Raw genomic sequence first — 16,649 nt, 5'->3', positions numbered from 1 at the left:
GATGTTTTTCATCAGAAGGTTCACAGAAGGAAAGAGAGGCGACGAAGCCCGTACATCAGCCCAGGAGAACAGCCCTACAGGCCTGCTCTCTAAACCATGGCCCCGCTCTCCAGCAGAGCTCATGGGAACTGTGTGGTTGCTCTCCTCTTGGCCCATGGCCATTTAGGCAATTTAGTGTGACTACTGAAGGAATCAGAGGGCACCCAGGCCAGACACTACACAGCACGTGGCTATAAAGATGTCATTTAGATAGTTCACCTCCTTGTTTGTTGGGAGTTATGAATGACAGGGGAGGGGGGGATTTCTCGCTGAATATTGACACTAGAACAATATTCTTAGGCTGTGTAGAAGTAAGAAGAAATCGTTGACACATCCATACCCCATTGGAATCTGTGCACCTTTTTTTTGAAGCATTCTACTGATTAAAAATAAATGAATGATTATACAGCATACAGCTGTAAAAGAGAGTGGCTAATAGGGCTGTTACGATACACTCAGTTCACGATACGATACGATACGCGATATTGGGTTCACGATAACGATACGATACGATATTTTAACAATATTTTTTTGCCATCAATTTGTAAGTTGAGGGGGCATCCTCCACGCTAATTTGAGTAATTTCACCATTTTCATCCTCCGTGTCTGTAACGTCCCTCGTCTGTTCAAACAAAGCAATGAAAAGGAGAGCGAGCATGCAATCAGATGCAGATCAGTGCCACCATGTTCAGCTTCTTTTTCTCGCGATATGAGATTTCATCTCAGCGATACATATTGTCACGTTTTGATATCGCGATATATTGTGGGACGACATATTGTGACATCCCTAGTGGCTAATATAGTCGTTTCCTACATATGACGTATGTACTGTAGCAGCATCTTTGTAACGTCTCTGTCCTTCAGGTGGCAGAGAGAGACCCGGATCAGGACTGTGGGCGGTCGTCTACAAGGAGAGGTAGCTTACTATGCCCCATGTGGGAAGAAGCTACGCCAGTATCCTGATGTCATGAAGGTAGATCCACAGTGTGTTCTATTCTCTTTCTGAACGTCCATTCAAAGCTTTGAAGGATTGTACATACATGGCTTTGTGTTTTTCATAGCCACATTGTTTTCTCCACAGTACTTACTGAGAAATGGAATAGCTGAAATCTCGCGGGATAACTTCAGCTTCAGTACGAAAATTAAAGTTGGCGACTTCTATGAAGCCAGAGAAGGACAAGAGGTAAATGCTTCTAGGGTTGTCCCTAATTCATGTTCAATGATTCATGCCTTCAATAGCATGCTCGAAATCATAGATAGACTATGCAAAAATATGTCTTCTAAGTGCAACATATGTTTCGGTTTCAATCCATCATCAGGGTGTAGTAATGTATTCCACTTTACAGCTACAATCTGCGATTGATGAAATTATTCCCTGATTGACATTGCATTGCCCCACTGCTGTGCATGTTCTGAAAACATTGTGTTGGTGAGGGGGGCGGGGCTAAGAGCAACAGCCACACAATGTAGTAGAGAGCATTTTGTTACATTTTTCTTTTTCAAGTTCTTGAGCTGAAATTAAATGCAACGAATGAAACACTGTAAATACTGTAAGCTGCCAGTGTAAGTAAACAACAACAACAACAACAACACACGTTTATATTCTGTTGCATTTGTTGTATTTTTCCCAGTACAGCTGCGAGAGCTCTGTTCAAATGGCAGATTGCAGTTACGCCTAAATCAAACTCAATCTATGAGCCAATCAATCCAGAAACAGGCCAGTCGTAATAATAATACTATGCTGGAAAAAATGGAAATACCATCAATACAAGTTTGGAAGAGGGAGATGGCAGCCTGTATGGCGCTAGAACGCCTGACTTATATCAGTAGAGGAAGGGCAGAAGATTTTGAGAGGGTATGGGACCCTCTGATATCATTTCTAGCTCGTTGATGTGCAGTTTTTTGTTTTTTGTTTTTATTTTATTTTTTTGTCTTTGTTTCGTGTTGTGCTATTTATCATTGTTTTGCTTAGTTTATTTTTGTCTTAATATAATTATGTAATATGTGAATTTGATTACTATTGTCTGTATGTATGTGTAATATATGTGGGGAGAAAAATGTGAAACTGAATAAAAATATTGTGAGAAAAAAATAATAATACTATGCTGGACATGTTCAGGTTCTAACCCCCGTATTCCTTCTCTTTGAATGTACCGAGGGTTTACAGTGGTTCCTGCTGAGCGAGGAGGAGATTGTTCCCAGCATCATAGCGATGGATGGGAGACGCAGCCGTCGCTCCAAGTGTGAGCAGCAGCAGCAGCAGCAGGCGGGCGATGGCGCTGGGGCCCGGCAGAGGAAGGGACACCCTACTCATGTCGCTGACACCAGCTTCCACCATGTCAGCGGGGCCAAGCTTCTACGTAAGCTGGAAGCTCAAGGTCAGTTCACATTGGAGAAAAGATATCTGTGGCACCTGTTAAAGGGAACATCCACCCGACAACACTCCCATTTCTGGGTCCTGCTTTGTTGTTTAGTGATGCATTTCTCTCATTCTCTTGGATCGCTGGCTAATTGCACATGACGTGATATCATGTTGGGATATTTCCAGCTACCGGTACTGTGGAGTTGAATAGCAGAGCCATTTTTAACGATATAAAACATCAGTGGTAAACGACCTGATTCAACGAGCCACGGGCTTCTTTCTTAGTTTAGTTTACCGTAGTTTAGTTTATTTCGGTCAATTTCACAAGTACAGCTCAATACAGTTGTGATTAAAGAAAAGCAAGAAAACAAAATAAGAGAACAAACAGTGATTGCTGGTTGGGTGTATACAAGCCTGAAAAGATCTGACCGAAAAGGAGTAGGCTGAAGCAAACGCTTATAGCGCCTACCCTTTTTACTTTTTTTTTTTTTTTTTTTTGCCATTTTGCGCTGACGATCAACAGTCATACAGGGGCAGAGATACCAATGCCTCCACTGACAGCAGCCTCAATAGTCCATAGTACAATGCAGCCACAAGACATGTTGTGTTTTGAGTTTTTCTCAACTGGAAAAACTCACCCTCTTGCTATTGGTTCACTGTAGATATTGCTCTCTTCACCTACACATACAGCCAATAGCTGGATTCCTAAAGTTTAGGACCGTTCTCTGGGGGGTTGTCAGCAGGCATTTTGGAAAACTAGGCATCTCACGCGCTACGGGCGCTCGATTCCTAGGCTCGCCCGCTCGCCCGGCATGCAGCTCGCATACGCAGCTGGGCCGCTGTGCGGCCTCGCCTGCTCTTGACATCACTTATGATGTCACAATGTCTATGACATCATCAGTGATGTCACAATTGCCTATGACATCATCAGTGATGTCATAAGACGATTTTGGTCAATAATGAGGTCACAGATGACGTCACTGATGATGTCATAGACATTGTGACATCAGTGGGACAAAAATGTTAACAAAACAGACAAAGCCCACTTGCTCCCTTTTATATAATGATGATGATTTAGGAAATCACTAACTGATGTATATGTAGTTGACAAGGCAAGTTGAACGAAAGTGGTTACACCAAAAATTTAAGTTGCAAGACTTCATAACATAATAATGCATTTAGGGCTTGGCGATATCAAATCAAATATCCCGTTATTTTTTACCAAATACCTTGATATCGATATTGCCACAATAATGTAAGGATGACTTTCCTTTCACAAAATAATTACACAATGAGATTTTTTGCAAATAATCATCAGTAATGTGGATATAATGACTAAGTGGGTAAAGGCAAATAATAGAACAGAACAATCTGTTAAGTTCAGAAAATGACATCACTTTATTGTAAAACTCTCTGTCGCTGCCACTTTAGAGACATTGAGACACTGAATTGGTGGGAGGAAATGGGAGAAACCATTGGATCTTCTAGGGATTAAGTGCAGTCTGGCATGAAGATAATTGAGCGGGGGGACCTTTTTTGTGCATGTACATCACCCATGTTTAATATTACTGTGATCTGATGACTCGTGAATGCTGGGTGTCTCGTATGCCAGACCATTTATGCAAATACTTTGTATACAGAACTGAGTTGTTATTTTCTTTGTGAAAATCTATTGAAAGAATGTTTAAAAAAAAATCAGGATAAGATGACACAACCATGTCACAACATTACAATATACAAAATCTAAGACATCTAGTTTCATATCACGATAACGGTATAATATCAATATACTGCCCAGCCCGAGATGCAGTGAATGCTTTGAGTATCATAGATTGATGATGATTAATACCTTGTCCTTTAAGTTTTTAACTGAGTAGGTGAGTGATTTCTATAACACTTTTCTTTCTTCTTGTTACAGAAATCGCTCGCCAGGCAGCACAGATCAAAATGATGAGGAAACTTGAGAAGCAGGCCATGGCACAAGCAGCCAAGGAAGCAAGGAGGCAACAAGGTAAACAGCTGCTATCCAGTCAGGCGTGCTGTTACACTCTGGATCAGTGGTAGCCAACACGGTGCCCGCGGGCACCTGGTCGCCCGCGGGGTGGCGCTGTGGCGCCCACAGGCCACTTTCAGAAAAATGATTTTTTTTCTTCTTTTTTTTTTTTTTTTCATATTTTACATTTTTAGAGAACACAAACAAGACAAAACAGAGAAACAGGCTCAGACACAGGGGAAAGAAAGGAAAAACAAAACAAAAAAATATAATCAGAAAAAATTATTTTTTATTCGTTTTTCTCCTCCCTTCCCACAATAACACACAAATGTAGAAAATAATTGGTTTAACAATGCATACGTTTTAAAAACGTTTATTGTCTGTGTATAATTTATTGTCTGTGTATAATTAATTATTGATTAACTATTTTGATCTGCCTGGGCTGGGGTCAAAGTTTAATTTTACCTTACGTCACTACGTCATTCACTCTGCGACAGTGCGACTGCCAGCTGCCGATGATTATATCAGTCGGCTAAGCTAAATGATGGAAAGCAAGAACAATGGCAGAAAAGCGAAAGAAAAAACATTACCAATTTCACGAGGAGTGGGAGGAAGAGTTCTTCTTCACAACAGTGAAAGAAAAGAGTGTATGTCTCGATTAAATGCATAATACTCATTATTTAAAGGTAAATCGAGCAAATTTCAATAGGTAGCCCCCCACATGACTCTCTACCCTTCAGGTAGCCCTCGACCTCAAAAAGGTTGGTGACCCCTGCTCTAGATCATATGCTGTGCTGTTACTCTAGATCATATGCTGTGCTGTTACTCTCTAGATCAGGGGTTCTCAACCTTTTTTGTGCCGCGGACCGGTAGATAGATGGGGGAAAAAGTCGCGGACCGGTTGTCAATTTTAATATATATATATATATTTTTTTTTAATTAACATAGGCTATAATATTATAGGCTGTGTGGTAGTTGAAACATAGTTTCAAGTTGACGTTTATTTATGTTTGTACTTTTTGTAATATATATATATATACGTGTATATATATATATATATATATATATATATATTTTGACCGGGCTTGCGGCCCGGTACCAAATGCGCTGCGGCCCGGTGGTTGGGAACCACTGCTTTAGATCATATGCTGTGCACAAGCCTCATTTGTTTGTGTCTTCCAGCAATAATGGCTGCTGAAGAAAGGCGGAAAAAGAAGGAGCAGACGAAGATTCTTAAACAGCAAGTAAGGCTTTCTCTTTGTGTGCGTTGTTTCATGTTCTGTCAAGAGCTCCACACCTGTCTGCATCAGACGATTATTATTAGTTTATATATACCGTAAAGCCTCTTAATAGTGACCGGGGCCTTTATTTACTGAGCCGCAGAGAGCCCCGGGCCTTTGTTGGAGGCAGGCCTATATTAGAGTAGAGGCCTTTATTTCTTAATATTAAACTCTCATGGACATACTCCTTTAATTTCCTGACTTTTATTGCAAAATATTGCCGAAAGCCAAACACAAAGCAAATAAATTAACTTCACAGTTACGGTAAGTTGTCTTAATAACGATCACATCAGTAAACTGGAATAGAGACACTGCATGAAATAGGCCACGCCCATCACGGGGGGAAAAGCTCTGTTCATTTCCACACACCAGCGTCATTTTCAAACATAGCTAAAAGCTGTTGTGTGGTGGGCTGCGCAGACAGCAAATGTCAAAAATCGGCAGTTAAAGTTTTTTTGTACTCCTGAGCAAAACAAGGAAGCCATTGAGAATTGGCGAGAAGAAAAATGTGGATGTTGCTGTCAATGAAGTAAGTTGGAGTGTTCATCTTCCGTATATACGATCTTTTTGTGCAACACGCAACCATGCACGTGACATAGGAGAACGCCAGGATTGGAGGGGGGGGTTTCCATTTTCCCCCGTCTTGGGCATGGTTTCTGAATGATGACGCGTTACGCAGTGTCTCTATACCACAGCAGTAAATCTACCCAATGTCACATAAAAACAAAACAAATGGCAGACTGGCCAGTTTTCAGCACAGTCAATAAGAATCAGATTCAGCTTCACAGTGACCTCACAGTGAAAATACGCCCTGTGGCAACAAAACAAATCAGAGAGGCCTGTATTGGAGGCAGGCCTTTATTGGTCCGTGCAGACCGTGCCCCCGGCCATTATTATAGTAGAGGCCTTAATGGAATAGAGGCCACTATTAGAGGATTTACGGTATATATACTGTATATACTATATATATATGTGTGTGTATATATATTATATATGTATATATATATATATATATCTATATATATATATATATATATACACTGTATATACTGTATACTGTGTGTATATACCGTATATATATATATATATATATATACTGTATATATATATACTGTATATATATATATATGATGGTGTCAACAAACCAATGATATTCAGGGTTTGTGCACTCAAGGTGAAAATGTTTTGAGCACAATTCAATTGCTTTGAAATTATAAAAGGAAGTTGCCAACCTTCCTCATCTGCATAGAACCAGTGTACTTCTTCACCCCCCCCCCCCCCCCACACACACACACACACACAGACCGACACCATCACTCTCCGCTCTATATAACATGCATGACTTAAAAGTTAATTCATTTGATCTTGCCCTCGCCCTTTCACCAGGAGAAGATCAAGCGCATTCAGCAGATTCGTCTGGAGAAAGAACTCCGTGCACAGCAAATTCTCCAGGTTGGTGCTGAAAGTTATTGCAGAAACATTCTAAAACACTTCCTTTCTGCTGTTGATAGGACTTTTCAAAAAACCCAACCAAAGGCTATTCCTAAATGATGTGCTTCCACTTTTAGTTACGTCTGGTGACTACATGTGACTAATGCTTAATTGGTTTTTTCCAATAGTGCCATTGAATATGAAAATCTCCTCAGATACTGTATGGTGGAGTTTAACACAGAATATTATCATTAGTTAGAGGTGGCCCAGAGTTTACCATGGGTAGGGGCAAAAGCTATTTTATATTCTCTCGCTAAGTATTTTAGCTTTTATAAATCAAATTTCAGCTGACACGCTTGGCAAGAGGCTCTTAACAGGATTTCACCGGGGCTATAATTACTGATAGAAATTTTACTTTAATTTATTCTGGCTGCCTGCTGGTATTTCATAAGAACTACAGCCATTTTGTCTTTTTAGTGTTAATGGGAGGAAATAATTATCTCATTGCTCAAGATTGCAGTATGTTCTGTTTGACACTACCAGTATGCCACTGGGTCTATTTAGCTTTCTGTGGAATATTTGCCATCGCACAGCATCAGCTACTGTATCTTTCAATCAACCGCACTCTATAACAGAAAGTACAGTTATGATTAACCATTTCTGATACAAACACCACTTTATTGAATTTATGGGTGTAAAATCCAGATCCTTTTCACTTTTGGATTTTAATTAAGACAATGATCTCAAGTGATTTCAATGAATCAAGCATACCGGATATTTGTTCATTCCAAGCTTTTGCATGAAAGGGCCAGTAAATGTGTGTTAAAGCTTGCCACGTGTGTAAAGGTTTCAAATGACGAGCTGTATGTTCTGTACAAATCTGTCAAGTGCTTCTGTTGCATGACCTGAAGACCTGTTTTGCATGCACAGGCGAAAAGGAAAAGGAAGGAAGAAGCAGCCAATGCCAAAATATTGGAGTCTGACAAACGAAACAAGGTTAGTTAGATGTGCTTCAAGAACTAACTGTGAACGTTGTGGCCTCTGTTGCCTGCAGTCCTGCTGTACCTAACACAAGGAAGCCCACTCCTCGTTCTCAGCCAACTAGCATGAATGTCCCGTGTGTGCCTCATTTGGGTGAACCTAATGTCACGCTGCAGGGTAGAGATTCTCACGACTAAGCAGAACGTCCCTGGCACCCTCAGAGCAGACCTTTTCCATGTTAATCAGTGTCGTAAAAAGACGCCGCCTCTCCCTCCTACATCCTACGTGTGTCTATAAAATGACGAGGGCTTTTCCATTTTCACATGAGCTCAAAACCCGCCCACACTACACGCCTGTCAATCAGAAGAGTTGGAATTTTGGCAGTCTGCTGTTGAATAAAAAGAGGTTGTCAGCTTTTCCTTTCTTTTTGTGAGATGAAATGTGAAGATGTTTTGGTTTATAATTGAATTCATCTTTTTTTTTTCCCCTAAAGGAGAAGGAGATGCGAAGACAGCAAGCTGTTGTATTCAAGCACCAGGTAGGTGTTCCTGTCCTTGACCACACAACCCTAAAGCTGTTCTCACCCTCTGTTTTTAATTTCTTGGAGAAGGGTTCTAACAATCGTAACTTGTTGTAGCCTAATCGAGCAACTACTTCATTATTCCCTGTCAAATTACCTGTCGAATTATCCTCTGGGTTTCTTCCAGGCTTGTTGGTGTGGGCGGGGCGGGGGGGGGGGGGTTCTGAAGGTGTAGTGGTTTAGGTTTGGCGGGTTCTTGCAAACATGGTTTTTTTATGTGTGATTTTCTATTTCATAATACTTTGCCAACTCTTTCTACCAGGAGTTGGAGAGGCATAGACTAGATATGGTATGGGTATGTTTGTTTCTGTACATCTAACACCATATTGTGAACTCGTCGTGATAAATGGTTGCCATCATAGCGATGCATAAAGTGTAGCGTCGGCTGCAGTCATACTACATCCTTTCTGCATGGCTTTTCCAGAACAGTGCGTTGCATAATGTCTGCGCTGTTTGTCTCTGAGAGAAAACACATCCATTATCGGCCCAAGACCATCCAAAATGCCTCGACTCCACAGACATCATCACAGGGTGCATTGTACTCTCATAGCCCAAACGGACACCAACCATGATCCATTGCGTTGTTTATGTTTTGGATTAGAAATAAGGTGCTCAAAATTCCATTTGCTGTACAGTATGTGAGCCAATTTGACATGATCCATTTTACAGTCTAAAAAACAACAATATACAATTTGTATTGTCAATAATTTAGATCGCGATGTTAACTGACACATAATTAATATTTGTGTTATCTGTTCCTTTTCCTAATTTATGATTTAAAGCTTTATCGTGACAGTACAATGCTGGTATATCTCCCATTGAGTTTGTGAAAAGAGAGGCAATCATAGATCATCATCATATATCATCCATAGTTTACTTTCCACGTGAAATAAAGTATGCAATCATTTAAAGTTCCTCTCCAGTAAGTTGTGATCATTTCACAACGGGCTGTTCATCGGTTGATTACAAATCACCTTTTTGCTTATCTCTGTAACACCTTACACAATATCTGTTTGCTAATAGTTCTACAATTCCTGGCCCGTACCAGCTTTCAGTGTGCTTATTGCCAACTTGCTCCAATTAATTACAGGCTTAAGGTGCGTTCACACCGAGATATTTATTTTTCGCTCTGTCGCTCAAGTCAACCCTTTGGAATCGCTCTGTCGCTCTGTTTAAATCGCTCATCAACAGGCACACGAGATGACGGACATGTGGGGGATATAACGTTACGCAATGTCATGATATTTGTCCACTACGAGCCACCGTCATTGTTTACAAGCTAAAGCCTATCAGCGTGCTCCTAATGCGAGCTCCATACCGGTAGGACAGACTTCACTTCATGTCAGCTGTCAGCCTGTCAATGCGGTTTGTTGCCACACAATAAACCAGCGGTTTGTTCCAAGCAAGTGTGATCCTTGACTCGCTCTCACACGGCAGCCAATCAGCGTTGAGCGGCGAGCGACTGATGCCAGCGTATTTTCGCTCGAGTTGGGATATTTCATCTCGAGCGACGAGCATATTTTCTCCCTATCGCTCTGTCTCTGTCGCTCGGACGCCCAGCGATTTTTCTCCCAGGCGAATATACGCTCAATCGCTCGTTTGCATTGACTTTGTATGTAAACTCGACGCCAGCGAAAAACTTTAATAGGTCGGTGTGAACGCACCTTTATTCTAACTTCTTATGCTTTCTCTGTATATGGCACTGCCCTCATACGTTATGCTTTCTCTGTATATGGCACTGCCCTCATACGTTATGCTTCCTCTGTATATGGCACTGCCCTCATACGTTATGCTTTCTCTGTATATGGCACTGCCCTCATACGTTATGCTTTGTCATTTTGCTTTTCAGTCGTCATTGTTTTGCATTTTGTTTACCGTAATTGTATTTGTCTTTACACTTTAACCACAGTCCAATGTCGAACCATTTTGGTTGTGTAGTAAGTGTGGTACATTGTGATGTATGTCTGTTCTGTGCATGTCATAGTGAGCAGTTCCTACTGTGTTTGTCAGCGTCTGTGACTCCCTTTTCCAAACAGTGTGTAAGTGTGTTTGTGTGCTCTGCCAGGAGAGGGAGAGACGCAGGCAGCACATGATGCTCATGAAGGCTATGGATGCCCGTAAGAAGGCAGAGGTGCGTACTTTCTGACTCGCACACGTCTCCGTGGAACCAGCCATTGCTTCCTCCTAGCCTCCATTAACCCTTTGGTAGCTGCGACCAGCAGCTCTATAAGTCGATCGGTCAGTTGGTCAGTCCACAAAAAGTTCACCACCCTTTAGCGGGCACAGTTTTCGCCCCTAACAGGCCTATGGAGGTCGTGTGTGTGTGTGTGCGTGTGTGTGTGTGTGTGTGTGTGTGTGTGTGTGTGTGTGTGTGTGTGTGTGTGTGTGTGTGTGCCTGGAGGAGGGGGAGGGCAGCACATTTCGAAATGCAGGATTGCAGGGGCAGAGGGCTGAAATCTGGTACGGAGGTCGTGTGTGTTCATGCCAATTGGCGGAAAGGGGGGCCGTGGGGGCGGGGCAAAACTCAAAAGCCGGGTGGCATCCTGCATTTAGGAAATTTGCATATGTTAACATTGCGAATTTGCACTGAAATTAAATTATAATTTATTTTATTTTGTATAATTTACACTCCATATAAATTATATGAACTGTGAATACAACTCAGAGTTGCCCCCCTCCCGAAGCAGCTCTTCTCAGAATTCTCAGGAGCAATGCTTGACCAAAAAGACGTAATCTTTCACAACAATAGTCTGCAGCAGGGCAGCTTGCCCACACTGTTGACATGTCTTTCACTTGGCTGTAGGACAAAGAACGGCTGAAGCAGGAGAAGAAGGATGAGAAACGCTTAAATAAGGAGAGGAAATTGGAGCTGAGGAGGCTGGAGCTGGAAATTGCCAAGGAGCTGAAGAAGCCAAATGAAGACATGTGCTTAGCAGATCATAAGGTATTCACATCACATGCTGCCTGTGGGGACTTTGGGAGATGAACATGAGAGCACATGCATGTCATCATGGACAGCTGAAGTCTCCATCTGTACAGTAGATGTGGGCACAAAGCACGGTTTTTCCACTATCATCACTTGGAACCTCAAACGACGGTTGTATAGGGATTTTTGTCTTATTGTGACATTTTGCAATAATCACCAAGAGGACTGTATGAAGATTAGAATTGCTTTTGACAAATCTATGATTTCATTCTTTCAGTATCAGCTCCACCAAAACATAGGCTTAATATCACTGAAAGCATCTTGAATTGATTAAAAGGAAAAGCAGGTATAGGTCAAAAGACTGCCATCAAGTGGCTACTGGTGTCATAGCACAACCAAAGCAGTACTCTCTCAGTGTCTCATCAGAGAGAGTAGTTCAGGGCCTGTACTCATAACATGTAAGAAGAGGAAGCCTGATCTACAGCCATTATTATAGGTCACATGATTGGATCCATTTGAATTAAGAGCTGGGCTGCTCTGAAATCAGCACTTCTATTGTAAGAAAATATTGAATCTCTTGATAAACCTGATCATTTATTTAAAACGTGTGAGACATTCTTTTCCATATCTCCCTGTAAGCCTCACACCCAAACATATTATAAAATGTATTACTGACCCTATTACAATCTGTCTTTGCCATCTATTTCTTTGTTGGAATTCAGGCAAAATGTGCAGAGTAATAATACATCTAACATTGTAGTTTGGCCTATACAGTATTTAACTTGTTAAATCCGCTTTCTTTCCAGCCCCTCCCCGAGTTGTCCCATATCCCTGGCCTGGTCTTACCAGGAAGCACCTTCTCCGACTGCCTGATGTTGCTGCAGTTCCTGCGCAGCTTTGGCAAGGTGCTGGGATTCGACGTAAACGCCGACGTTCCCAACCTGAACCAACTGCAGGAAGGGCTGCTGAACATCGGGGACAGTATGGGCCAAGTGCACGACCTGCTGGTGCGCATGCTCTCCGCAGCGGTGTGTGATCCTGGTCTACCTCCAGGACACAAGGTCAGAGTCATTGCAGTGATATGGACATTTTAAGCAAATACAGTCGCACGCACACTAGGCATGGGTCGGTTTGAAAATTTTGAAACCGGTTCGATATTTCCCAAAAAAACGTATCAAACCGATATATCGAATTTTACATTTTTTTTATTTTTATTTTTAAAGTGTAGCCCATATATGACTATAATGCGACTGCAGTTGGTGGCGATAATGCACCTCTAAGCTGGTATGCCAACCAGCACTAACACTGAATAAAAATAAGCAGAACCATTTAACTATAACAACACACTGTTTTTATTTCTCATAACTATTCACCTTAACTTTTCTTCAAACATCAACATAATAAACAAAATAAGACCTTTGCCTACTAGTGCAACTTGAGAAGAGGCTAATACGAAAAATAGTGCAATCAGAATGGATTGGCACTATTTTTTTTATATTAAAAAAAAAATTAAATTCGTTTTTTCCGGTTCGCACGTGATCAAACCGGTTTGGGCTCATACACCGAACCGAACCGGTAAAAACGGGAAATCGACCCATGCCTAACGCACACGCACACACACACCTGCTTCCATATGCCGAAAATATTCTTTAATTCAGCATGTAGTGATGTAGCTATTGAACAAATGTCACTTTTCACTGCATGCTTGCTTCAGGAAGTGTTTGGAGAAGTCAGCTTTTGCTCTCTTTTTAGCTGCCAGAAGTGACAAAGTTGTGGAAACCAGCCAGCCTGATATCAGACTGAATTGTCAACTCATTAACACTACTTTTCCATCGTCTAGTCTGACATTGCCTTCACTCCAACCGATTTCAATGGGGAAGAGGATTTGATTTTCCATAACCAATCACTAGAGACTTAGCCTGGGAACCTGACATGTATTATTTCCTCTGGTGATGTCAGGCTACTTTAGACCAACGTCTCCTAAATCCAGTGGGAGGAAGACAAAGAAATCTCCCATTTGAATACATGTCTTCAAAGCAGAGTGCTGTTCGGTTTTAAATGTAATTGGTACTTTTAATCAATTTAAAACAGTCTCGATAGTATCTCCTCTATAGCGGCTGCCATTGTTGTTATTACTCCTGGGCACACTTGACAACGGGGGAAACTGATTGACAACAGCGTTAGTCCCGCCTGTTTTGCTGTTTATTGGTGCCGATTGGCTAATCGCTAGTCCCCCCCCCCCCCTCGGTGCTCATTGGACCAGTCGTTTTTTCGACTGAGAAAATGGCTGTTGCATGCCACGATGGCAGACCAGAAGCAGCCAAAACTCAACTCGGAGGAGTGGGCGGGTTCGAACGTCAACGTCTGCACCCAGGCATGAAACTAGCTGCTTGAGACACATGACGATTTTGTGTTAATATAGCCTACTCTGTTGTGCTGTAAAATATTAAAGAAAAAAATTACAGCAATACTAATGGAGGATACAGTAGATGCAAGAGAAATGCTTGGAGGGTGTCAACAATGGCCGCCATTATGATATGAGCACAGCTGCTATATTTTTTTTATGTACAAGAAGGGTACCAGTCAGAGAATTGTAAAGTACATGCAGTGTGCTGTCTGACCCCAGCTCTCCAACCAGCACACACAATAGCTTGTTATCAATACTGTGGCTCTGTGCAGCTAACTGAAGAGGCTTATCTGTTATGGAGGGTATCAGTGTTTTAGAGCTCTTAATACACGGCTACAGTTTCAACCAGACATTTTAATTCGTCCCCGAAAGCCATTTCTCCACGCTATTCTGTGGGGCTTAGTCACGCCTTTATGTGACTTTCCATTATTCTCTTCAAGGAACCCAGCTGACAGCCTCTTATTCTGGAGCCGTGGTACTGTACAACATTTAGGAAGAGAACCCAGCTGACAGCCTCTTATTATGGAGCCGTGGTACTGTACAACAGAACCCAGCTGACAGCCTCTTATTATGGAGCCGTGGTACTGTACAACAGAACCCAGCTGACAGCCTCTTATTCTGGAGCCGTGGTACTGTACAACAGAACCCAGCTGACAGCCTCTTATGATGGAGCCGTGGTACTGTACAACATTTAGAACCCAGCTGACAGCCTCTTATTCTGGAGCCGTGGTACTGTACAACATTTAGAACCCAGCTGACAGCCTCTTATTCTGGAGCCGTGGTACTGTACAACATTTAGAACCCAGCTGACAGCCTCTTATTCTGGAGCCGTGGTACTGTGCAACATTTAGAACCTAGCTGACAGCCTCTTATTATGGAGCCGTGGTACTGTACAACATTTAGAACCCAGCTGACAGCCTCTTTTTATGGAGCCGTGGTACTGTACAACATTTAGAACCCAGCTGACAGCCTCTTATTCTGGAGCCGTGGTACTGTGCAACATTTAGAACCCAGCTGACAGCCTCTTATTATGGAGCCGTGGTACTGTGCAACATTTAGAACCCAGCTGACAGCCTCTTATTATGGAGCCGTGGTACTGTACAACATTTAGAACCCAGCTGACAGCCTCTTATTCTGGAGCCGTGGTACTGTACAACATTTAGAACCCAGCTGACAGCCTCTTATTATGGAGCCGTGGTACTGTGCAACATTTAGAACCCAGCTGACAGCCTCTTATTCTGGAGCCGTGGTACTGTACAACATTTAGGAAGAGAACCCAGCTGACAGCCTCTTATTCTGGAGCCGTGGTACTGTGCAACATTTAGAACCCAGCTGACAGCCTCTTATTCTGGAGCCGTGGTACTGTACAACATTTAGAACCCAGCTGACAGCCTCTTATTCTGGAGCCGTGGTACTGTACAACATTTAGAACCCAGCTGACAGCCTCTTATTATGGAGCCGTGGTACTGTACAACATTTAGAACCCAGCTGACAGCCTCTTATTCTGGACCTGTGGTACTGTACAACATTTAGAACCCAGCTGACAGCCTCTTATTATGGAGCCGTGGTACTGTGCAACATTTAGAACCCAGCTGACAGCCTCTTATTATGGAGCCGTGGTACTGTACAACATTTAGAACCCAGCTGACAGCCTCTTATTCTGGAGCCGTGGTACTGTACAACATTTAGAACCCAGCTGACAGCCTCTTATTCTGGAGCCGTGGTACTGTACAACATTTAGAACCCAGCTGACAGCCTCTTACTCTGGAGCCGTGGTACTGTACAACATTTAGAACCCAGGTGACAGCCTCTTATTATGGAGCCGTGGTACTGTGCAACATTTAGAACCCAGCTGACAGCCTCTTATTCTGGAGCCGTGGTACTGTACAACATTTAGAACCCAGCTGACAGCCTCTTATTCTGGAGCCGTGGTACTGTACAACATTTAGAACCCAGCTGACAGCCTCTTATTCTGGGGCCGTGGTACTGTACAACATTTAGAACCCAGCTGACAGCCTCTTATTCTGGAGCCGTGGTACTGTGCAACATTTAGAACCCAGCTGACAGCCTCTTATTCTGGAGCCGTGGTACTGTACAACATTTAGAACCCAGCTGACAGCCTCTTATTATGGAGCCGTGGTACTGTGCAACATTTAGAACCCAGCTGACAGCCTCTTATTCTGGAGCCGTGGTACTGTGCAACATTTAGAACCCAGCTGACAGCCTCTTATTCTGGAGCCGTGGTACTGTACAACATTTAGAACCCAGCTGACAGCCTCTTATTCTGGAGCCGTGGTACTGTACAACATTTAGCAAGAGATTCTGTGTTCCACCCACTTCCTGCTGTGACTCACACCCACTCACTGTCACTCATGTTTTATGTTGTGACACCTGTCACCTCTGCCCTGTGGTTATATAACATACATTCAAAAAGGAAGCATAAGAGGCATTTATACTTATACAACCTTTCAATTAACTAGGAAGTTGAGATTAAAACAAATACATAATGCATAAGCAAGGCAGTCAAATGTTGTTGTGGGTTTGTTAGTTCAAACAAGTGCAGCCAACAGTGACCACTCACTTCCGTTATTCTATGTTTAAAATCATTTAAAGAAATCAGGACCGAGGGCCATAGTGGAACAGGCTTGCT

General features: G+C 42.4%; 1 protein-coding gene across 1 annotated transcript in view; it reads left to right on the top strand.

Moving 5' to 3' along the window:
- Nucleotides 1–16,649, top strand: part of LOC310781643 (bromodomain adjacent to zinc finger domain protein 2B-like) — a 42,383-nt gene that overhangs the window by 14,125 nt on the left and 11,609 nt on the right. Inside the window, exons 10-21 of the mRNA XM_083642242.1 lie at nucleotides 904–1,012; nucleotides 1,121–1,222; nucleotides 2,198–2,417; nucleotides 4,320–4,412; nucleotides 5,577–5,638; nucleotides 7,061–7,126; nucleotides 8,036–8,101; nucleotides 8,580–8,624; nucleotides 8,929–8,955; nucleotides 10,732–10,797; nucleotides 11,470–11,610; nucleotides 12,399–12,653. Of these exons, the coding sequence (XP_083498368.1) occupies nucleotides 904–1,012; nucleotides 1,121–1,222; nucleotides 2,198–2,417; nucleotides 4,320–4,412; nucleotides 5,577–5,638; nucleotides 7,061–7,126; nucleotides 8,036–8,101; nucleotides 8,580–8,624; nucleotides 8,929–8,955; nucleotides 10,732–10,797; nucleotides 11,470–11,610; nucleotides 12,399–12,653 (1,252 nt within the window). The remainder of the gene's footprint in view (nucleotides 1–903; nucleotides 1,013–1,120; nucleotides 1,223–2,197; nucleotides 2,418–4,319; nucleotides 4,413–5,576; nucleotides 5,639–7,060; nucleotides 7,127–8,035; nucleotides 8,102–8,579; nucleotides 8,625–8,928; nucleotides 8,956–10,731; nucleotides 10,798–11,469; nucleotides 11,611–12,398; nucleotides 12,654–16,649) is intronic.

This window comes from Poromitra crassiceps (assembly GCF_964638095.1).
Source record: "Poromitra crassiceps genome assembly, chromosome: 8".
Lineage (NCBI taxonomy): Eukaryota > Metazoa > Chordata > Actinopteri > Beryciformes > Melamphaidae > Poromitra > Poromitra crassiceps.
The sequence above is the reverse complement of the archived record's forward strand: the minus strand, read 5'-3'. Positions and strand labels throughout refer to the sequence as shown.